General features: G+C 38.7%; 1 protein-coding gene across 1 annotated transcript in view; it reads left to right on the forward strand.

Annotated features, from left to right (window-relative positions):
* C5H1orf87 (chromosome 5 C1orf87 homolog) overlaps positions 1-25449 on the forward strand; it is a 79833-nt gene that overhangs the window by 5592 nt on the left and 48792 nt on the right. Inside the window, exon 3 of the mRNA XM_055140708.1 lies at positions 11706-11940. Within this exon, the coding sequence (XP_054996683.1) occupies positions 11706-11940 (235 nt within the window). The remainder of the gene's footprint in view (positions 1-11705; positions 11941-25449) is intronic.

A 25449-nucleotide genomic window follows, 5' to 3' on the forward strand; every position in this document is an offset into this window, starting at 1 on the left:
TAGACTACTCAAAGTGCAGTCTGTGGACCATTATCAAACTATTGTGGGAGCTAGTGAGAAATGCAGAACTTTAGGCTCTTCTTCAAACATGTTGAGTCAAAATCTACAACTTTAGCCAATTCTCAGCTATGTGTTTTTTTTCTCTTTTTTTGGACGTTACAAATAAAGAGGCTCAATTCTGAAGTGCTGCCTAAATTATATTTATAAAATGCAAATCTAAGGTCCAAGGCCCTAATACAGTGGGTAGGGTGCTTACCGATCATGTGGTTGACCTGGGTTCAGTTCCTGGCACCCCAGATGATTCCCCAAGCCCATCAGAAGTGATCCCTAAGTGCAGAGTCAGGAGTAAACTTCAATCACTGGCAGGTGTGCCACAAAAACAGAAGCAAAAATGCAAATCTTATTAGGTGCTTCAGCCCCAAATATCTTCCTCCTCTGACACCACAGACACCTGTAGCAACCATAGCATTCTGAGGGATTATTACATTCTTTGATGATTCTTTATGCATTTCTGCCCTCCCATTACAACTACAAATTTTATGTGCACAACTGTGCTCTCAGAGTCAAATACAAAGACTCATGTATGTTCATGTTCAAACCCTACCATGGATTCCTAATAGTAATCATTGATAGGGCATTGAGATGATATGTCCTGTGACAAGAGACCCACGCTGTCATTCATAAAAAAAGATAAAAGTGAGTAATAAATCTCTGTACTATAGGATTGAGGGAAATCACTGGCAAAATTACTGGCCAACTATTAAATTAATTATAAACACAGAACCAATAGTGATGGTCACTTGGAATTGTTGCAAGTTAACTGAAAGCAGATCATGTCAAATGGGTTTCATTCCTTTTATAAGTGAGATTGCTACAGTTCAAGCTTATATAACATTTTGTTAATTTCCTAGCATAATTAGTCTTGGAACAAGAGAATTCTAAATTGAATAGGAATAGGGTAAGTGCCACACCAATAGGAAGTTGATGAAACAGTTGGTGTAAACAAAAAGTTTTGGAGGGAAGGAGGTTGAGAAGATTTGTGTGTAAGTGTGTTCTTAGTCAATATTTTTTCATTTGTAATGGAAGAAAGAAAGACTTTGCTAAATCAATTTAGTAAACAGGTAAGTAGCAGAAAACAGAATTCTGGGGCTGGAGCAATAGCACAGCGGGTAGGGCGTTTGCCTTGCACGTGGCTGACCTGGCTTTGATTCCCAGCATCCCATATGGTCCCCTGAGCACCACCAGGGGTAATTCCTGAGTGTAGAGCCAGGAGTAACCTCTGTGCATCGCTGGATGTGACCCACAAAGCAAAAAAAAAAAAAAGGCAGAATTCTGAGAAGTCTTTGCAAGAAAATGAGCTAAAACTAAGTCAATAGATATACATGCTAAGTCTATCTTCCACATAATAATTTTATGAATAAAAGTATATTTAAGTGATTATATGAAGATATTCAATATTCTTAAGACTTGCTTGTGTTAAACAACAAGAATATATGTATACTTGCTCACCGTTCTTAGCATAGAGGCCTTGTCCCTAAATTTTATGTGATAAGAATCTTAGGAGCATAGTTTGTTCTAAGGATCTGACTCTTGTACCTTACACAGAAATTAGGAATTTCTTGAAATCTTGGGAGATGGGGTATATATTTTTTCCTAAGTAGATTATTTCTCCTGGGACCCTAGATAGCTTCAAGATGAAAAGTATCACTAAGAAGAAAAAAAAAAAACATGAATAAAATCTTGGAATTTTTCCTCTCACCTTCTCCCAACCTACAAGAAAGGGAGAGATGATCAGACCAGGGCTAATGATCATTAATGCCCCCAAAGTATAGTGTTCAGAGAGATTCTGAGTTGCTGATACAATTATATGCTTGGGAGGGAGGTCATCAGATGGAAAGCATAGATTTGTGACCTTTCTTACACAACTTGTCAAAATGCATCTCTTCCATATGGCCATTCCTGAGTTATGTGCCTATAAGTCAGTTATCTCATAAGTAAACCCATTTACTTAAAATCTGTGAGCCACTCTAGCAAATGAATCAAACCCTAGTAAGGGATCAAGGGAAGCCTGAATTATAACCAGTGAGTTGGAAATATTGGTAGCAATGAAGACTTGTAATTGATATATGATATATGACTTCTAATTGAGGAGACCATAATGATAATTCAGGCAGGAGATATAGCAACAACCATTTGTAGTCCCAATAAAACTGGCGTGAACTTTATGATTTACAAATTCATGCAGCTTCTGGGGCCATAGTGATGGCTCAGTTTGTAGAACAAATACCTTAGATGTTGCCAGACCCTGAGTTCAGGCCCTGAGTTTGGTCCCCAGCACTCCATGGTCCTTCGACCATCACCAGGTGTGGTGTTGGGAATCTTAAAGTGCCTCTGGTCTGAGCACAGTAGCCAAGTTCTTCCTGGAATGACCATTATTAAAAATTTAAGTACCCTACTTATTAATTTTTAAATAACTTATCATTAATGTCTTTTGTATTTATTGCTTATCACAGAGTAACCGCCCTAACAACTTAATATTTGTGAACTCAATCTCTCCTTAAAACTGGGCAATTTCTCAAAGTCTATAGTATTATCTTTGTTTTCAATAGTTCAAAGTGATCAAACTAATGCTAAAATCATGCCATTCTTATGCCATTTCCACTGATTCAAATTATTTATAAATTACTTAAATTGCCTACATACTTACTACTATTATTATTTATGCATTCAAAAAATAAATACGAAGCTGCCATGCTCTTGTTGCCAAGGTTCAGTGTCCGTGGGCTGCTTTCCCCGCTCAGGACAGCCCATGGCAATGGGTGGACAAAGGAGAAAACAAGGGCCAGGCTGGTTGGTATCAGTTGCAGTTTATTCCAATCTTGTCTCTGTTCTCCTCTGATTCTCCTTCCCCCAGTTCTCCTTGATTCTCCCTTCTGCCCACTCTTACAGCCTTAGTTATATCCCAAATCATGATGGGTTGGGTAGCAATTACACATAGGTGTGGTCATAACAACTGAATTAGGACCCTGCTAGGGTTAGGAAAGACTAATCTGGCCTGAGCACTGTAGTCTGAGATCTAAAGCGAGATGTCCCCAGGAGAACCATCCTATAAGCTTAATGTATCTCTTACTGTGTCCATACAAAATTACTACTATTTTTAAGGAGTAGAATTAAGATGAATGTTTAAATTGTGTTGGACTAAGGAAAGGAGAAACGCACCTCTAGATGGTATTTCGCCCTTAGGTGTGTCATATTGCTGAACAAGGATTTGTCCTAGAAGCTTCCCCAAAGGGAAGGACTTTACATCAGCTGATGTAGGTCTTTACATCCACACCTATGTGTAATTGCTACCCCGACCCCTCATGATTTGGGATAAACTAAGGCTGTAAGAACAGGCAGGAGGAGGATTGAGAAGAATTGAGGACAATTGAGGAGAATCGGATGGAGGAGAATCGAGAGAGATAGAGAAGGAATATGGGAGTGGGTGAGACTTCAAGGAGGCAGAAGAAGCTGAGATTGGAATAAACTGCAACTGATCACCAACCAGCCTGCCCTCCTGCCCTCCTTCATCCGCCCATTGCCATCAGTCTTTCCGCGTGGGAGAAGCGGCCTGAGACCACCAAACGCAGGCAGCAAGAGAGCGCCACAGATTCGGATTCATTTTTGATAATACAATGTGGTGCAAGTTCCAGGAAAGATAAACATTGGTTATCTTCATTGATCTCTGATTTTGGTTCAATGGTGAAGAAAAAACTGAGACACTTTAGAAATTATTTTGGGTATATTATGTATCACTGTATCACTGTCATCCCATTGCTCATTGATTTGTTCAAGCAGGCACCAGTAACGTCTCCACTGTGAGACTTATTACTGTTTTTGGCATATTGAATATGCCATGGGTAGCTTGCCAGGCTCTGCCGTGCAGGCGAGATACTCTTGGTAGCTTGCCAGGCTCTCCAAGAGGGGTGGAGGAATCGAACCTGAGTCGGTTGCATGCAAAGCAAACACTCTACCTGCTGTGCTACCGCTCCAGCCTGTATATAATATAATTGGGTATATATAAGATGTATTTTTAAATAAATTTATATGAAGTAGTCATTTACAATACTGTTAATTTTAGTTCCATTCGTACATCATTCTGGGAACACAGTGTATTTCTTTTGCCTGGAGAGGTTAGAAATCATAAGTAAATGATAGCTATTTCAGTGCTTTCATTAGGAAACTTTAAACCTAATGAGAAGATGACATAGATGCCTCTTTACATTTTGAGTTTTGAAAAGTTACCCTACCTAAATCCTATTGTTTAATGATGGATATTTTCTATATTTTGCATTTAAAACCAAATAATATGGAAGAAAGATCTTACACTTTGGTGTTACACATATATGAACATGCATCCTAGGTCTCAAGTTAGTAGGAAAGTAGCCTTAGATATTTACATAAATTTCCTGATCACCCATTTTTGAACGTGTACTGTAGCACTATAACAGTGTCGTCTAGTTGTTCATCTCTTTGTTCAAGCGGGTACCAGTAACGTTTCCATTATGATAATAAATGCTTTTCAGGATTCTTAGTGTAACATAAAAGAATTTATACATATATATGCCTATGAACTGGAGCAATAGCACAGCAGGTAGGGCGTTTGACTTGCATGTGGCTAACCTGGGTTCGATTTCTTGATCCCTCTTGGAGAGCCCGGCAAGCTACCAAGAATATCCCACCTGTACAGCAGAGCCTGGCAAGCTACCCATAGCATATTCGATATGCCAAAAACAGTAACAAGTCTCACAGTGAAAACGTTAGTGATGCCCACTCAAGCAAATCGATGAACAACGGGACAACAGTGCTAGAGTGACAGTGCTGTATATGCATATATATTTGTATAGGTAGGTGACACATAAAATAATTTAGGATATACTTATTGTTATTACAATAATGAAGAAATCATCTAAGCTTAGGTTTGCCAGTTATTTTAGTTTAACATATTTCTAAAGTCTAGACACTAAGATAAGAATACACAGTGTGACTCACTGATGTTAAAAAGAAAAAGAAAAGAAAAGAAAACCCTTACCCTTGCACTTCATCACTGCTCCACTTGCTATAGGTTTCACATTTCTGCTTCCCTGTGGAGTTTGGTGAGATTTTCAGCTGTACTCCCTTCCCCAGTCCCACTTTTATTTTGTATTTTGTTGTTGTCTTCAAAAGAAAAAAGCAACAAAAAAAGGAGTCTGGTTGTGTTGATTATCTGTTATTACTTCCACATAAGAACACGCTTTCATTTACTGAAATTAGATCCCCATTCACTGTGTTGGCACACTCTGGGCTGCCTTCTCCAGAGGGTTGGGGCCTGTTAGATGGCACACAGTTGGAGAGTGGTGGTGTTGAGTTCGTGCCAAGGCTGGCAGACCTTTAAGATGGCATCTGGTGACCTTTTTGCTGAGCCCCCTGGGTCTTCTATTTGAGATTTGATGTTCTCAGCAGGGGTGTCATCCAAATCAAATGTGAGATCTGGTGATCTGGAGTTACATGGGAGGTGGGGGACAAGGGGGGTGCGGAGCACGACATTGCTTTGGTCAGAGGATATTACTTGAAGCCCATGCAGTGGTTCTTTATAACCACGAGACTAGGAGCTGACTAGTGTAGAAGGGCATTGAGCAGCTGGCTTGCAGGAAGAGCCCGTGTAGAGGAGGAAACAATAGAACAGTTTTTTTTTTACCTTATTAATTTGGCATCCAGCAATACAGTAATCCTCCTAATTGCTGTCACTCCTGGATGACACCAAACTCTTCACAGCATCCCTGAGAGCAGCAGCTGAGGTCATAAGTACATGTATGGAAGGAAGCAAGACGTGCCTGGCTTCCAAGAGAACATTAATGGCATCTTCTGTTCACCCCTTTTGAAATAGCAAATTTCTGTTTTTAGTGTTGCAGGTAGATAACATGCAAGACTAGAGGAAAGAACTGTGAGTTTGTGAACAGCCTACCTACAATGTGACGAATTGTTTGTGCTAACAGCAGACGCATGCAGTTTCTCAGTTGGAGAGTCATTCTCATGATGACTTTAAAGCACTATGTCATTTTCTTGAAAAAAATAAAACAGCTTTTCCTTTGGACAGATTTAACAGGTTATTTTTGGTCTTACTTCTACTGTCTTAACAGGCAAATGGCTACATTACACATTTTTTAGGCAGTTCTGTCTCAGACTGCCCACAAAAAGCTTTGGCAGGTGAGTAACGCAAGAATGACTTACCTCCTTTGCTTTCAGTCAGAAGCATTAACTCTTCCCCATGACCATGTTTGCCTCTCAGGGCTGTGCCACCTGATTTAGTTGACATCTATTCTACTTTCTGCTTGGCATATATTCCCAAACTCTCATGGATTCTTTTCTAACTGCTGGTTGTAGGAGTAGGCATAACCAAGCAGACATTAGTTTTCAAACTGATTCTAATACTTAAAAGGTGCACAATAGTATTGGGAAAATCTCATAAAATTTCTGAATTTTTTTTCTCTCTTCACCCTACAGTTAGCACAATAGGACACCTGCCTATAGGAATGAAATGAAGATTTAATTAAATTAATATGTGTACATTATATGCTGACTGTCACATAATTTAATGCTCATGACATTGCTTATTTTTATTTTAATGTAGAAAAAACCACAACTGTTGGTACAATTCTAGAATTAAAATCAATTAGATAACAAAGCTCCAGTATTAAAAGTCAGTAAGTATAAAGAAATTAATTTATGTGAAAATCATTATATCTGCTTGCAGGACTGTTAACTCCTTGTCTAAGAATTTACTAAGCTGTTTATTGCTAGGCGAGCCATCTTTGTTACTGTTTCTGATTGTTGAGTTTACTCAGCTTCTTTGTTACTTTCCCATCTAATTTGCTGTGCTCATGCTGGATTTTCAGTTTTGAGGAATTAGGTGGTGTCCATACGTGGCTGCTTGGTCCAGAGTTCAGGATCTGTGGTCTGGGACAATGGGTCAACAGGGTGGCAGCTGTGGGAGGTGGGCGGCTGCTGGAGCTTCCTGAAGTATGGAAGAATGAGGCAAGGCACCTGCCTGGACTCCAAAAAGAACCAGAGTGCTCACGGGTTGGAGCCATAGTACAGCAGGAAGGGTGTTTGCTTTGCACGAGGCCTACCTGGGTTTGATTCCAAGCATCCCATATGGTCCCTTGAGCACTTCCAGGAGTAATTCCTCACTGTATAGCCAAGAGTAACCCCTGTGCATTGTGGGGTGTGAGAAAGAAAGAAAGAAAGAAAGAGAGAAAGAGAGAAAGAGAGAAAGAGAGAAAGAAAGAAAGAAAGAAAGAAAGAAAGAAAGAAAGAAAGAAAGAAAGAAAGAAAGAAAGAAAGAAGGAAGGAAGGAAGGAAGGAAGGAAGGAAGGAAGGAAGGAAAGAAAGAAAGAAAGAAAGAAAGAAAGAAAGAAAGAAAGAAAGAAAGAAAGAAAGAAAGAAAGAAAGAAAGGAAGGAAGGAAGAAAGGAAGGGAGAGGGAGGGAGGGAGGGAGGGAGGGAGGGAGGGAGGAAGGAAGGAAGGAAGAAAGAAAGAAAGAAAGAAAGAAAGAAAGAAAGAAAGAAAGAAAGAAAGAAAGAAAGAAAGAAAGAAAGAAAGAAAGAAAGAAAGAAAGAAAGAAAGAAAGAAATTTAATCTAAAAATAAAGCAAATTCCATTCTTGGACAAACAAACAAACAACAACGACCACAAAACCCAGAGTACTCAGCCTGGGCATGGGTACCTGAAACTATTTTCCATTTAGCATCGCTACAGAGAATATTTGTGGGGGTAGACTTGAACCCTTGGTGTGGCTGCAGTGGTGAACTGTGGGTGCTGCTTCTGAGACTTTGGCGGGGCCCATATTCACCTGCCTGCCTTCTGAGGGCACCCTGGAGGTTTCAGCTGCAGGGACCCAGGATTCCATAAATTTTAGCTGCATGGCGTGTGTCTCCTGAGAGATTTCACTGGGAATCAGTGGAACAGGCCCAGTGAGTATCATAACAATTTTGTGATCTTTGCTGACCTTTGTTATTGCTTTCTAATTTCAAATAGCAATGTAATCACTGTATCACTGTAATCCCGTTGCTCATCGATTTGCTCGAGCGGGCACCAGTAACATCTCTATTATTACTCTATTGTTGCTCTATTGTTGTTACTGTTTCTGGCATATCGAATACACCACAGGTAGCTTGCCAGGCTCTGCTGTGCGGGCAAGATACTCTTGGTGCTTACCAGGCTTTCTGAGAGGGGCGGAAGAATCGAACCCTGGTCTGCTGTGTGCAAGGCAAATGCCCTACCTGCTGTGCTATCGCTCCAGCCCAAATAGCAATGATTTTCTGTAAATTTTACTTCACATGTAGTTGTATGCTCATTGGATATGCATTGCATTATTTGTGACAATTTTGTACCAATTTTAAAACAGTTTATAGAAATATATTGATGTGTATTGTTACATGTACGTAAAAGTGCACGTCATTAGTATATCACTCAGTAAGTTTTCCCAAACATGACATTCCCATGAAGCAAACATGGTTTAAGAAAATAATCCCACTGAAAATAGACTATAGACCAAACATGATGGCCATTTAATACCTCTATTGAAAATTACAACAACCAAAAGGAGAGAGAGAGAGAGAGAGAGAGAGAGAGAGAGAGAGAAAGAGAATGCTCTGCCACAGAGGTGGGGTAGGGTGAGGGGGACCAGCTGGGGTTGGTGGGAGGGATTCTGGGACCATTGGAGGTGGAAAATGGGCACTGGTGGAGGAATGGATACGCGACCATTGTATGACTGAAATGCAAGAACGGAAGTTTGTAAATCTGTAACTGTACCTCACCATGATTCACTAATAAAAAAAAGAAAAACAAAAAAAATGATTCCCATATATTCAGCATGCCCCAGGCTTGCCCTTCTGAACTCTGTATGACCCTAAAAATATCATCAATATCCTGGAATATAGTAGGTTCATTATTCTAGTTATTAATTTCATCATCTTGAGGCAACCAAATAAGATGATTTTTTGAGGTCAGGGATTATATACTATGTCTTTTCTCATTGCAAGAATAATTAAGAATGCACTCTGCTTCCAATATTCCTATTATGTTCTGTGGTCACTGAACTATGTTCACATGACATAACCCTAGACCTGGATGCACCCCACTGTTTGACATCGCTGCATCTCTACAACAGCTACTGGGAAATCCTAAAGGACAGCACACACCATGTCAGAGCAAAAACACAAAATTTGCCCCCACATAAGCCCTTCAGTTGTAACCAGCCAACTTTCCTCCTCTAACTGATACGCGCTCTTCTGCACTTCATCACAAATATTTTAAACCATCTGATCTTAAGACTTTCAACTTCAGCAACCCCCCTTGGTACCCAGCAGTCAACTCATACATCTATGTCAAAGAGAAACTCAATGCTGTCACTAGATACACAAATTTACCTCTGACCTCACCTATTAGCCTGGATTATCTAACCCTAAATTCAAATTTTATCCTTGTTCTATCAAAGATTCACATCTCATCTTCCTATCTCACTTTGTTAGGATGCACCTTATGTCTTCAATGATACTTTTCCCATTCTCTAGTTCATTTGGATCTTCACCACCGGCATTTAAATGTCTCAAATTCTCAATGTCCCTGCCACAGAGGCAGGGATGGGAGAGGGGGGTTGGGGGAGGGAACCTGGGAACATTGGTGGTGGAGAATGGGCACTGGTGGAGGGATGGATACTCGACCATTGGATGACTGAAATGTAATCATGAAAATGTGTAAGTCTGTAATTCTATCTCACGGTGTTTCTTTACATTTTTTTTAAAGTCTCAAATTCTCTACTGCATTTAAACATGATAATAATACTCCATCAAAAAATCCACATTGCACCCCAATTATCCCAATCATCTTGTTATCGCTCTCTTCCTTCAATCTCTTTTCTCTCAAGAACTCTACATACTTTTCTGTCTTTATTTTCCTATGCCCACTTTTATTTATCATCAAGATTCATTACCTCATTGAAGCTCCCTTTATCGCATTGTTGACAAGTCCTTATAGCTTGACTCAATGGATGTACTTCAGAGTCCACTACATTGCATTACATTAACATTTTCTCAATAGCACTTGACACTACTTATACCTTGACTCTGTGGCTGAAGAGATAGTGCAGGGATTATGATACTTTCCTTGCATGTGGCCAACCCTTATTAATCTCTGATACAGCATATGTTCTCCCAGCACTACCGGTGTGTCCCTGAACACAGAGGCAGAAATAACACTGGGCCCTGCCAGATGTGGCCCTAAACATCACCACTCCAAATAAGAATAATAGTAATAATAATAATGATTACTCCCTAACTGAAAAATTCATATCATTTTTTGTCAAGACTTCTGATCTTCTGCTGAAAATGCTGCTTAAATCTCCCTATTTCTTATTAAATACAAATAAACGTTTCTTAGAGCTCTTTCTTTGGCCTTACTTTCATCTTATGGTCCTACTATGAAGAGGGTATATATTTGAATATATATATATATTTGAATATATATTCAAATCATTACCTATGGCTTGGGTTTACAAACAAAATATAAAAATTTATTTTGGAAATAACCTGATATACTTTAAATTATAGCAACAGCCAGAACATGTAGAAGGTCTTTAGGCAAAAGACTCGAATTATACTTTTTTAATTTACTTTTTCTGATTATAAAATAATATCTTCAAAAATTTATAATTAATAGTTGTTTTATAGTTATCTACTCTTTATTTACTTTTGGCATATTTACTTCTAAATATGGCCTCTACTCTGACACTTAGAATCATACAGTATATACATGCAGTTTTAATAGCTAAGATAACAAGATTTTTTGTCATTAAAAATGTTAATAAGTATGTAATGACTATATCGTTTCATATGATAAGAACTAAATATTCAATTTATCTCTTGAAACCAAATACTTGGTTTTCAGTTTTTCTTCTTCTTGTTTCAACTATAACACACTCTTAAAATTTATTTTAGAATAAGGAATGTCAAATCCCTAATCCTTAATATATCTTTCAAACTATCTACTTTTTGTTACTCCTATTTATGTGGCAATTAGTATCGAGTTTTTTATTTTCAGAGTTTTCTTTTTTTCAGAATGGCATATGATCATTGTTTTGACTCATGTTTCATTATTAAAGTTGAATAGTTTTTAAATTGGTTTATTATTTAAATTTCTTTCAAACACTTTTTTTCCCCTTTTCTCTAATATAAAACTCACAAGGCTCTAAGAGGAAAAGTTGCCTTCATAGTAAAGTAATTGAGAAGAGATAAAGCAGAGCCAGAGTTGGCAAACTGCCTTGACTTTCTTCCTTTTCTAGTTGCAGAAACTAAAAATACCTGTTAGACTGGTAAGTAAGATACATGATAACCTCCAGAGTTCATTTTTGACACTGCCATTACTTTCTTTGGAGTTTCAGAGCAGATGGAGGGATTATGTTTGTGAGTATGAAGAAGAGAGTAGGAGCAGATAAAACCTGAGAAGATAATAACATGGCCTTTCTATGGTACATAACCCATAGACAAATAACCATCATTTCCTTCTTCACTACACTATGTGGATTTAACCCTGTTCACACACCAGACTAACACCTTCTGTTCCTCATGCAGCCTGTGCATAGAGAGTTTACCCTGTGAGTAACAAGGTGCAAAACTGTTTCTTCACAGTAAGGAGAATGAGAACTTGAAGGCAGAAACTCAACCCGTACACCAGAAATCTGTGGCTGGCAATGCAACTCCAGTGAGCGGAGACTCCCCAGCTTCTCCAAATCCTGCTGATCACCAAATCAATAATGAACCGAAAGAGGTGGAAGAGAGCAAACACCTTGACAACACCCAGAAACCAGAGAGCATCCAGAGACACCTGACAGGAGTGCGTGGTAGAAGATTTTTGCATGACAAAGTGAGTGACAAATACCAGAGCTTTTCTTGACACTTGATTAGGAAAATCCAGGTTAGGGAGGAAGCATATGTTCACAATAGCACCCTCTTCTGACACTTGATGCTAATAATGTAGAATTATAAACTAGGTCCTCTTATTTCCAATCTAAAATAAACTTGGAAGCATACTTCATCTTTCTTAACTTCCAATGGCCTTGGTCAGTCTACACCCCTTGACTAATTTTGTAGCAGTGATGTAGGCATAAATGTTACTGTGATTCAGAGCGTGTTGGAAAGTGAAACTTTATATACCTTAACATTACATGAAGATATCATTATCTTTCAAAATCTAAAGCAGTCATGTCTAGGGGCTGGAGTGATAGTACAGCGGGTAGGGCGTTTGCCTTGCACGCGGCTGACCCGGGTTCGATTCCCAGCATCTCATATGGTCTCCTAAGCACCGCCAGGAGTAATTCCTGAGTGCAGAACCAGGAATAACCCCTGTGCATCACCAGGTGTGACCCAAAAAGCAAAAAAAAACAAAAAACAAACAAAAACAAACAAGAAAAACAAATAAAGCAGTCATGTCTAGATATCAAAAGATTATCAACCCAAAACTATCTGTCTTGATGGAGACCCATAGCTCTGCACTCTTTCAAGAATTAACCAAACACTTCACAACAGACTAACTGGATAATGGTGACTATAAATGACATGTCATTTGCAATTAAAAAATTTTTTAAAAAATAGCAGCAATTGAAAAACTGGATCCAAATCAAGACTAAGCTAACGTTTCATTGATAACAAAGTATATTTCCAAAAATTGCTGAAATTGCAGTTAAGCAGATACATAGAGTGGGAGTTTTGCAGTGCTGCCAAGCATTAAGTGACAGCCAGATATTTTTGTAGAATACCGAATTAGTATTCAGTAAACTCTAACATAATTATTTTTAGTTTGTAATTTTAATAGCCCTTTCTAAATCACATATTAACAGTCTTTAGTCATGAGAAAATGGAAGTCAGTCTAGGGATCTGTGCTCTTCAGCTTAGAAGAATTCTGAAGTATTATGATTAGTAGTGGTTAACAGCTACTAATGGACTTCAGAGACCCTGGTACAAGATTTCAATAAACACGAATTTAGAAGCAAATAGACTTGACAAAAATATTAGTGGCAAACGCTGTTCTTGACCTCAAACTTCCTAATCTCCAATTAATGTCTTCTTTTGGTTTACACATAATGAAACCTTGAATCAGGGAATGGTCAGAGCAAGAAATAATGCACCTGTAAAGAATAACATTATTCTGCCAGTAAAATAATCTGTTATGAACTTCTGAAGATCTCTGGGGTTTTAGTTTATTTTATTTAATACATTTTTTGATAAATATGCATATATATAATGATGAACTTAGAGTTAGAATTATGGTTTAAAGATATTTTATTATTAATTCTTTACTTTCAGAATTTTTTTACCATTTTATTTTTGGACTTAACCCTGCATGATATGTTTTCTTTAAAACTTAAATTGTTATCTTTATTTATAATGTAAAAGATTACATAACCTTAACTCATGCATAAATTTGGGGAATAGAAGGAGAATATAGATAAGAAGAAAACATAATCAACCAAAGAAAACTTGGGATTTGTTTTTCTGTCTTCTTTCCTCAATACCTAGATCACGATCACGATCACGAAAACCCGTTAATCTTAGATTTCTTGAGTGGGCTCAGTAACCTCTCATTTCGTCCTTTCCCTCAGATCTTAGAAGTCTATCTCAACTGGGCCCTCCCAGTGATGTCGCACTGGGGGCTCTTTCAGGGTCAGGGGAATGAGATCCAGCTTGTTACTGGATTTAGCATATGAATACATCATGGGAAGCTTGCAAGGCTGTCCCATGGGGGCAGGAACTCTCAGAAGCTTGCCAGTTTCTCCCAGGGGGAGAAGTAGGCTACAAGATATCACACGGCCGCTTCGAGGCCGCGCACTTCTGAGAGCTTGCTTTTAAGTCTCTCTCTGGATGTTGGCCGTTGATGGGATTACACACACCTGGGTTCCTCTGCCAGTACCTTCATGCATGAGGCCCATCCAAATGTGTGGAGAGGGGCCTCCAGCATGGCTGTAGCTAGGTTCCGGTGGTCTTCAGCCGCCAGGAGCTCTGCTCGGGGTAGGGAGGAAAGCTGGAGCCCATCCCCTCTGAGGGGCCCCGGGGAAGACAGCCAGGCGTGTGGGCAAGAGACTCTCTGCATCACTCTCTTCTGAGAGCTTGCTTTTAAGTTTCTCTCTGGATGTTGCCTAGATATAAAATGAAAATTATTATTTATTACTATCTCTTTTTCAGACTGATGCACTTTAAGATTTCTCCCCCTGGATTTACAAAATGCATCTAAAGCAACATCTTTAGTAGATATCTGAGAGTGATATTCAGAACTAACACAGATAGTATATACTGTGCCAGACACTATTCTAAGTTCTCTCTTTCTCTCTCTCTCTACATATATCATATATATGTTTATACATACTAAGTTACTCCTCCGAGTATCCAGTGAAGTAAGAACTCTTTTATTACCTAAAGTTCATAAATGAAGAAACTGAATAAATCAAGTGCATAAGTCATAAGACTGAGAAGTGACATATTGTGTAGACCGTAAATCCTTAATCCACCAGACTGCATTCATTCCTTTTAGATGAATATAACATGACTATTTTTTCTTTTTTAATTTAAGGTCATTTAATTTATGTTCTTCTCTAGTTTTTTCTTTAAGAGTGAATGTTTTATGACATCACACGTATCACATCAAACTGCCCATTCTGGTGCAGACTAAATTGGCCATTATATATTATACATACTCTTTTGAGTATACTCCTCTTAGATCTCATAATTTGGATTCTTTGCTAGCTCCATAGTGTGAGGAAAAGACATTTGAGCTCCCCTTTTCGGAAATAGGTTGAAGTTTCTTGTAAGAGGCTCAGAGGGTTAATACCCAACCATCACACACAAGGCCTGGTGGGAGGTGTGTGGTCTAATTGGTTCTGTCTGCTGAGTGTATGGGATTGGTCTGCCAGATGGCAGCCACACTTAGTATAGAGAGCCTCATTACCACCTTGACTATGTGGTAAATGGAATCCTGCTGCAGCCACAGAAGCAAACCAATCAGAATTTCTTCTAGAGCCTTATCCTTCACAGATAGAAGAAAATAAGCTTTCCTGCCTAAGAAGTAACTGGCAATCTGGGGCCACTGGCTTTGTTTCAAAAGAGAAGCTGCTGATGAAGACTAAAGACTATCATGGATAGGAACGGGCAAGTGGGCCTCCTCTCTGGATGGTATAGCGTTTGAAGAGTATTGTTCATAGGAGGTAACTTAGCTGCAAAGGTTAAGGGACTCCATTCATTCATGTAGATAAGAATGAGTACTAAGATGTTAAGACATCAAGTATAAACCATCATTTCACAAGTCATGAATGAGAGAGGTCCAGAGAGTTTAAATATTAGCTAAAGATCTCACGAATAAAGAGCCTACCTCTTCTTTCTACCAACCAAAGGATACTTTGTCTTCAAATTCCATTCCTCACTATTTTAAAATAGGTATGTTTTGTGTATATTGTTTTCCAGAAATAGACAGAGGTCAAGAACATTTCTACTTGGCTGTGCACTAGCAGTTCAGATTCAAAGCCGAATCTATGACCCTAGTTTTTGTCCCTTATGGTCTGTGACTCACAGGGGTCTGTGGTCATAAGAGTTGTCCACAATATTTTCTGTAGTTCCAGCACAAAACCCAGGCATGTTTTAATTTTAATATAATATCATATCCATCTAAGTCCTTAATATGTACATTGTACATCCTTTATATATTTTGAAAAATATCCTCTTCTATATTCTTGTCATTTTTCTAGTAGATGAACATTACATACCAGAAGGGTTAATTTTATCTTTCAATTTTTTCCCCTGCTTTTAAGCTTCCCTGTCTGTATCAGTCAGATATTATAATAACATGACTGTGTAAAATGAATAGAATATTCGGTGGTTTGTATCATAAGTTGTGTTCACATCTCTGTGTCCTGCAAGTTACAAGCAAATAACTTGCTTATTTTAGTTGCACATTATTAGAGTGGCCTTAGACTATAGATGTGGTTCAGGTCTGCTATGTGAATTTATTGTTCTGAACCACTGAGCTCCTGAAGGTTGATTATTCTCTCTCTTTTTTTTTTTTAATTTAAATTTTATTGAATCACCATGTGGAGGGTTACATAGTTCTCAGGATTATGTCAGTTATACAATACTCAAACACCCTTCCCTTCACCCGTGCCCATATTCCATCACCAACCACCCCATTATACCTCCCGCCCCCTCCCGCCCCCCCAGTCCCCGCCTTTGTAAGTGATAAGTTTCACTTCGTTTACGCTTTACCTTGGTTACAGTCCATGTTTCAACACATAACTCACTATTGTTGCTAGGGTTTCCCCCCAAAAAAGAAAAGACAGTCCCACTGTCAAGGAAGCATTTGATGGCTCTCCATTGCTGAGAATGTAGAGATATTAAGTCCCGCTGTTTGTTACATAACTTTTCTATTTTTTTCCCCCCTCGTCCCGCGCCACCGAGATCACGCCTGTTTAGTAATCACCACGCTGCCTGACAAAGGGAAAACAAACCAAAAAAGATGATTATTTCTCGTCATCAGCCGGCGTGGGGCTCTGGCTTAGTTGATAGTCTGGTAGAATGTCTGCAAGCAGTTTCTGGAACCAAAAGTAATACGCTGGTATCGGCCCCGGCTCAAGATTCCACCGGCGTCCCGCTGTTCCAAGTACATAATAATTTATTCCCTTGTATCCCATTCCCACGCCACCAGGTCCGTGTCAGCTTAATGGACATCATACTATGGTTAACGCCACACCGCGTTTCTTCCCGAGAAAGAAGGAGATTTCTTCTCAGCCAGCATGGGGATATGGCTTAGTTCAGTCTATAGAGATGGCTACCACTTTGGTAGCCTTCAATATTTCAGCAAAAAGACTTACTATTCTTGTTAGGATTTCCCACTAAAGTCCGACCCGTTAAAAGGGAACCATTTCATATTGGTGATGATTAAATGACAATAGGTTGCGTGGCCATGGCAGCGGCCTCGCGGCTTTGAATTTCTGTATAAAGTCCAGGGAAAGTACAGCCAGAAATTACACGTCGCTACAAACTTTAACCCTATTATGGTCCCCCCAAAGTCCAACCCATTACAAAGAAACCATTTCATATTGCTGATGATTAGATGACATTAGGCTGCCACGGCCGCGTGGTTTTGGGTTTCTATATAAAGTCCAGGGAAAATTCTGCCTAAAATTCTATCGCTACAATCTTTTACCCTTCAACAAAAAACTTAGTACTATTGTTTGGAGTTTCCCCCCATGTTAATAAGCCCTGCCAAAAAGGAACATTTACACATTGCTGACAATCAAGAGATATTAGGTCGAGCAGCTGCTATCGCAGCCTTGCGGTTTTGGATTTCTATATGAAGTCCAGGGAAAATTCTTTTGGTAATTGCATCACTCTCTGGCAGCGCCTGGGCCAGAAGCTCCGAGCACACAGTTTGGAGGCATTTTGGGGGCGCCGCTCGTGTCCAAAGTGGTTCAGTTGCCTCCGGGGTCAATCTTGCGCGGGGCCGGAAAGGAGCGTCCCCACATGGCTCTGTGCTTAAATGTCGGCCGGCACAGGGCGGATCCGGAAGTCCTGCCCCATCGGCTTTCCCGGGCTTCCTGTAGAGTCTAAAAACCGGCTATTGGAAGGTTGGTTATTCTTATAGTGATGAAAACATTTCAAGAGTAAAATTAATTAGATGCATATTTTCGTGGTTTTTTTTTGCTTGTGTAATATCATTGGTAGCACAAAGCAAGTCATATGGCAAAGCTCACAACCAATAATTCAGAAACATTAATGGTACCTCTTTCAGGAAGAATTTCTCCTAAAGGATGCTACATAACTATGGCCTATGTAAGAAAGAACACTACATAAATATGGCCTCTACTTGGAACATTTAAATTATTGTTTAATCCCATTTTCTAGTATAAAATTTAAATTCCTTTACAAACCATCCCAATCAATACTCTGCACTCTTTACTTCTCTCACATCTCACCTTTCGCAATACTAAATTTTAATTTCCAAAGTCACTATCACTGTCACTGTCATCCTGTTGTTCATCGATTTGCTCGAGTAGACACCAGTAACATCTCCGTTGTGAGACTTGTTTGTTACTGTTTTTGCGTATCGAATACACCACAGGTAGCTTGCCAGGCTCTGCCGTGTGGGCAAGATACTCTCAGTAGCTTGCCAGGTTCTCCGAGAGGGGCAGAGGAATCGAACCTGGGTTGGCCACGTGCAAGCCAAATGCCCTACCCGCTGTGCTATCGCTCCAGTCCAATTTCCAAAGTAGTTTTTTTTTTCTATTTTTATTTGCCATGTTGTCCCATTTGCATAAGATTTTCTTCCATTTTAAGTTGAATTAGAGTTTAAATTAAAATTCAGTTAAATTCACTGTGTCACTGTCATCCCATTGCTCATCGATTTGCTCGAGCCGGCACCAGTAACGTCTCCATTGTGAGACTTACTGTTACTGTTTTGGCATAGCGAATACGCCACGGGTAGCCCTGCCAGGTCCTGCCATGTGAGTAAGATACTCTCGGAAGCTTGCCGGACTATTTGAGAGGGATGGAGGAATCGAACCCAGGTTGGCCATGTGCAAGGCAAATGCCCTACCTGCTGTGCTATAGCTCCAGCCCCTTTAAATTAAATTTAATTTAATTAAATTTAAAGATATTTAATTAAATTTAAAATTTAACTAATTAATTTAATTAAAAATTAATTTAATTAAAATTTAATTTAATTTAAAGATATCACATATCCATCTATCAAGAAGCATCATTTTTGATCGTCAAAATTAATATGAATGTCTTTTCTTATAATTTATTAATCAATCCTTACATCTGTAGCAGATGTTGCTATCTCCTTCAGATTGTTCTTCTCTCTTTCCATGTATCTGTATGATCCCTGAGAATTAATTTTGTTCATTTTTGTTTCCAAATTGCCTCTGTATTATTCTAAAGCCAATATTTCATTTAATGCAGAAATACTGGAAGCTTTAATATTAGTATATGAAAGTAATATATGGAACCTACTGTATCACCACTGGTTTTCAATATATGTTGAAATGATAATACAACTAAACAAAAACAATTTGCATACATAATATTTAGAAAGGAATATGAGAAAAATTTTTGAAGATGGTAAGATTATACACATAGAACTCAAAACAATTAATAAAAACATTGTCAAAGATTTGACAAGAAGATTGAAAGATAGTACAATAGGTAAGAAACTTGCCTTGCACACAGCCAAGCCAGATTCAACACCTGGCAACATGTTGCCCGTGTTCAATTCCTCCGCCCCTCTCAGAGAGCCGACAAGCTACCGAGAGTATTGAGCCCGCGCGGCAGAGCCTGGCAAGCTACCCGTGCGTATTGGATATGCCAGAAACAGTAACAATAAGTCTCTCAATGAGAGACATTACTGGTGCCCTCTCGAACAAATCAATGAGCAACGGGATGACAGTGACAGTGACAGTGACCTGTCAGAAGATAAAATGGGAGTGAAGACACTATTCACAAGGCAAGCAAATGTATAATTGAATTAAATAAATACGTTAAATGCCCAGATAGAAACTTGACAAGTAGAACAATGGGAATGAGTGTTGTATTCTGAAAAAGATATCACTTTATCAAAATTTCAGTTATATTTTTGCAGAAATGTGAAAATCCATCATAAAATTTACAAATAATTGTAATTGATCATGCAGATTCAAAGCAATCTTGAAGAGGAACCAAGTTGGAGAACTTAAGATTTTCTAATTTCAAAGCTTACTATTAATGTGATCACGTGGGGTGCCACCCAGATTTCCCATTTTCCAGTAGGTAGGCAGTCCCACCCAGAAACTGCCCCTGGAGCTCTGTAATCTCATTAACGGCCAACATCCAGAGACTATAAAACCAAGCTCCCCGAAGCACAAGGCCGCATCATGACAATGCGACATATCCGACATCTGATAGCCTAGTTTTCCTCTTGGAGAACCTGGCAAGCTACTGAGAGCTCACTGCCCACATGGGGGAGAGTCTGGCAAGCTCCCTGTGGCATATTCATATGCCAAATACAGTAACAATGATGGGTCTCATTGCCCAATCTGAAGAGCCTCTAATGTGGCACCATTGGGAAGGACGAGTAAAGAGAGGCTGCTAGAATCTCATGGCAAAGATGAACGGAGACGTTACTGGGCCCTCTTGAGCAAATCGATGATCAATGGGATGACAGTGATACAGTGATACTATTAATGTGAATTAATGAAGGTAATATACTACTGGCATACACATGCAAGGCATGTGCACTTCCAGTGAGCCACGTCCCTAGCCCCACAGCGTAGTTTCCTTAATAAATAAATTGTAAGCAAAGAAAGCTGCAAGAAGAAAGAGGGTTTAGGAAGACCTAGAGATTTTAAAATACGTCAGAGATATAAACCAAGTGCAGCATATGGGTTGTATTTGCCTCCTGTTTTGAATAAACCAACAATAAAAATAAGGCTTGCAAATAATTGGAGGGTTTGGGGTAGAGCGTGGATATTTAATGATACTAAAGAATTGCTGTTCATAATAAGGGATTTTTAAATACTAAAATGTTATTGTGGTTATGTTTAAAAGACTATTTGACTTTAGGCCCTGATTCTTAAAGTTACTCCAGTAAATACCAGAAGGCTTATTAAAAAACAGACTTTTGATCAACAGCCCCAGAACTTTTCATATACTGGGTCTGAGGTGGGTCTCCAGAATCCATCTTTCCGACAAGTTTATAGGTCCTTTAAAAAAAGAACCATACTCAGGGCCCCTATTCAAAAATATCTGCTTTACAGGCACATACTGAAATCATGTGAATTGAATCAAACACTATCCAGGGCGTAGCTTATGGAAGATGATAGGAGTCCCATCAAAATAAGATTTCAGATGATAAATGAAGGTTGATGATGACTATTTTGATGATAGAGTTTTTATTATGTCTTTATCATTGCTCATTCCTATATTTGAAGGGGTTTTTTTTTTTTTTTTTTTTTTTTTGCTTTTTGGGTCTCACCCGGCGATGCACAGGGGTTACTCCTGGCTCTGCACTCAGGAATTACTCCTGGCGGTGCTTTGGGGACCATATGGGATGCAGGGGATCGAACCCGGGTCAGCCGAGTGCAAGACAAATACCCTACCCGCTGTGCTATCGCTCCGGCCCCTATATTTGAAGTTTTTCAAAATGGGAAGTCAATGTTTAAATAAAATATTTTTTACAGATATAAGTAGTCAAATAATTGATTCTGATAATCACATTATTATTTTTTTTAAAAATAACACATTAAATCACCTGTTAGATATATTAATTAATAAGTATAAAAATATCGCTAGGGCATTTGCTTTGCATGTGGCCGACCCGGGTTCGATTCCTCCATCCTTCTCGGAGAGCCCGGCAAGCTCCTGAGAGTATCCCACCCGCATAGCACAGACTGGCAAGCTCCCTGTGGCGTATTTGATATGCCAAAAACAGTAACAACAAGTCTCACAATGGAGACGTTACTAGTGCCCGCTTGAGCAAAATCTATGAACAAAGGGATGACAGTCAGTGCTACTGTGCTAAAGTGCTATGAAAATATAGTACTATATTAGTTTAAATTCTACAATGCTATCAGAATTTTTACATATATTGCTCTCTTCAGTGCTTCTAATCATCATTACTAATATTACTTTAATTTTTCAATGAATCAAAAATATTTTTTACTTAAATAAATTGACTTAGAGAAGTGTGAAAAGAGAGAAAAAGAGAAACACATGTTCAGTAGAGAACAGGAACTTCTCCTGAGTGAAAACTAATATTCTTTTTAAATCCACTTAAATATGTTTTTTAAAACATATCAAGAACTTGGTCTAGTTGTTAAAGAACTTTTCAAATCTGCATTTGATACTGTGTTTGTAAATTTTCTCTCAAGTAACAGCTGTGCGTGAAACAATGCAGAGATAACTTTTTGTTCATTTGTCATGGAGGAGAGTGTTAGTGACTCTTCTATAATTACTTCAAATATTTTGATAAGAAATGTTTTTCAAGTCTTTCTTGCATTTGCAGTACTTCCAAGTTCCAACACCCTAAAAAGAGTTACTGAGTTAAATTTCTATGCTTCATTTGCAACAATTTTTTAAGTAAATAGCACAGCATTGCCATTACTTATAAATCACTTCAGACTATTGTCTCTTCCCTGAGCAGTATTTTGTGAACAAAGTAAATCAGATGTACATTAATATCATATTAGAGACTGACAGCTACTCTCAGAACTCTTGAAATCATAAATATGATGATTGAGTGAAATTTCCCATCTTACCTTCTTTGACACTGGCTACACTCTTTGCTCTTGCAAAATAACAGCCCAGGGAGATTAATTCAGTGAAATGGGAAAATCTGAAATGCAATGCATTGCCGTATTCTGACACTGTTTCTCTATCTCCATCTTAAAATGTGGTACTTAATGCTGGGAATTAGCAGAATTACAACAGTCTTGGCCTATACTCAGTTCAGAGCCTGGGAAGCGACATATAAATAAACATGTTAAAACACACAGATAGGGGCTGGAGTGATAGCACAGTGGTAGGGCGTTTGCCTTGCACACGTCCTACCTGGGTTCGATTGCCAGCATCCCATATGGTCCACCGAACATTGCCAGGAGTAATTCCTGAGTGCATGAGCCAGGAGCAACCCCTGTGCATTGCCGGGTGTGACCCAAAAAGCAAAAACAAACAAACAAATAAAACCACAGATAACAAATATCTGACATAGTTTCAATTTTAAAAAATAGTTATACTTGTTAGAGCACTCATAATTTACAGTATTCTTGGGTGTACAATATAGAAGTCTGCTACTTCTATATTTAAGATGACAAAATTTAGTATTTTATGTGTAGGACAGTAAGAGTGGGTCAAATATCTACCTTGTTCATCAGCATTTGCTGTGCTGAAGATTAAGACAGTCAATAAATATTGGTGTTTATATAAGAGGAAAGGGGGCTAAAGACATAGAATTATGGGGTATTGACAAATGTTTCTTTGGAATCTATAATAGAGAGGGTATTAATTGTCAGAGGCATAAATTATATACCTTAGGTCAAAAGGTGAAATAGTTTATTACATGTAACTTATTACATGTAATTTCTGAGGAAACATACTTTTCTGTAAATAACAACATCTTAACTACTGATCCAGTTATTTTACAGCAGTAAATTGCTCTTTGTGTTGGATAACATGAGGTTGTCCTTACTCCTCCCTCAAGAAGCTTAAGTTACACAACAGTGCCCCTGAGGCATACCCAATTCCATCAGGCACTAAGAATCCTATACTGCTTTCTCTTTATGTCATTTGCGTGGCTAATTTATCAATGGCCATTTTGTTCAGAGACAGGAAGACAGTTGATGCTATTCTCTTATAGCATGGAAGTTAATTGACTCCAAATAATATTTATACCTGGGCAATCCATTATATTTACTTGACTTAAGCCTCAGTTGCCCTTACTTGCTAACGCCCCCAATGGAGGGTCCTGACGAAGGGACTGGATAGATCCAGGGCAAGCTGAAAGCTACCCTGGCATCGAAAGGGACAAGCTAAGTGCCATAAGTATAATAAGTTAGGAGCATGGTCATGGGACAAACTCTGTTATGACCCAAAAAGAAGTAATTGAATAAGGACCCTGCTGGGGTTAGGAAAGACTAACCTGGCCTGAGGACTGTAGTCTGGAATATATAGCGAGATGTTGCCAGGAAGAGCCAACCTTTAATCTTAATATCTTTAAGCTTTAAGCTTAAAATCTCCTACTGTATTCATACAAAATGACTAGAAATATTATAAGAAGTATATTTATTATGATTTCTTAAATGGATTACTAGCTGAGGAGAGGAGAAAGCAATACACCCTAGTTGGAAACCCACCCTTGAGTGGATCTCCTAGTAATTGGGAGTGCTGAACTCTGATGAGATTTTGTCCTTGAATTAACCCCTAGAACTTCCCCTGAATGAGTAGCTTTACCTCTGTTTGTTGTTATTATAATGTTAAAGTCCACCTGCATGTACCCCCACCCTTCATGATTTCTATATAATTATGCTGTAACGGTAAAGAAGGGACTATGAAGACAGAAAGCCAAAGTCTAGGAGACTAGAAAGAGAAGTGGTAGAGGACTTTGAGGTCTATGAAGAGACTAGGATGATGGAACTATGATGACCGGGAATACAACTAAAACTATGACTAGGATTGTGTTGTATGGGAGATATTGGACTATGCTGGGGAGGAGAGAGAAATAAACTGACTACCGACCACCCTGGGGCCCGGTTTCTTTGTTTCCCCCTTTCTTCATCTGTCTATTGCCATGGGCTGGGCAGTGGAATAATTCTTAGTCACTGAACACTCGAGTTCCGTATGTGCCCATGCTTTTCTTTTGAAACTCACACTTTGGACAAAGACTGGAGTCTATTAGTTGAGGATAGTGGTGAAAATGCAAGGTACAAATTTCTGCACAGTTTGCTAGGGTATAAATTTTTTTTAACAATTCTGATATAATAACACTGTACTAAAAATATTTCCATGACTCTTCAGAATGAACCTCAAAAACTAATAGACCTACAGTAACCTGCCTGTGATCTGCCTCTGTTCTCTGACCTTCCTCGCCAGCCTTATCTTTTGCTCTTCCCAAACCTTGAACTGTACTCAGGGAGCATCCCTCTGACCATTTTCTGTGTAGCTTTCTCTGTTCAGTTTCCATTCCCTATACTTCTCCTCTTCCTCTCCGTTTATTCACCTATCAAAATACAAACCTAACTCATTATTCCAACCCAGATTTTCCATGTCATTGCTTCCAGACCTGAATCAAAAAGAGAAACTTAGTGGGGGAGAAAGGAGGTGAGTCCATGCGTCATACTGTAGTGGCTCTAATGCCCCATGTTGTACTACGAGTGGTTCTTTGTGCCTCTCACTCTCAGCAATGTCTGTGGAGGAAGAGGTTAAATCTCTCATGTTTATTATAAATCCCATAAATGTTCTTGCATCAAACTAGGCAGGTCACAGTTATTTGTTAAATAAAAGATTAAAGTAACTTCTGCAAGTTTTCTTAATATAGAAGAATGCTAACTGCCTACCTTATAGGATTTTTATAGGATCAAATTTAATAACAAAGACTGTGTGCCCATTTAATATTTCTTGTTACTTTTGTGCTTGTTTCTAGAACTGTGCAAATCCTGCTCATTCTATCCACTAGAAAACTCTTGATTTTTCTTGAAATGCTTCCTGTCTATTGAACAGCTATAGGCTTCTATCCAGACTCGTTATGTAAGATTGCTATCAATAGCATATTGATAGACATTCAGTTTTCAGTGAGTTATTTTGATAATGTCTGCTTTCAATTGTGTGTGATTAAAAATATCCACATATATTTATTTATAACTGA

This window comes from Sorex araneus, chromosome 5, assembly GCF_027595985.1.
Source record: "Sorex araneus isolate mSorAra2 chromosome 5, mSorAra2.pri, whole genome shotgun sequence".
Taxonomy (NCBI): domain Eukaryota; kingdom Metazoa; phylum Chordata; class Mammalia; order Eulipotyphla; family Soricidae; genus Sorex; species Sorex araneus.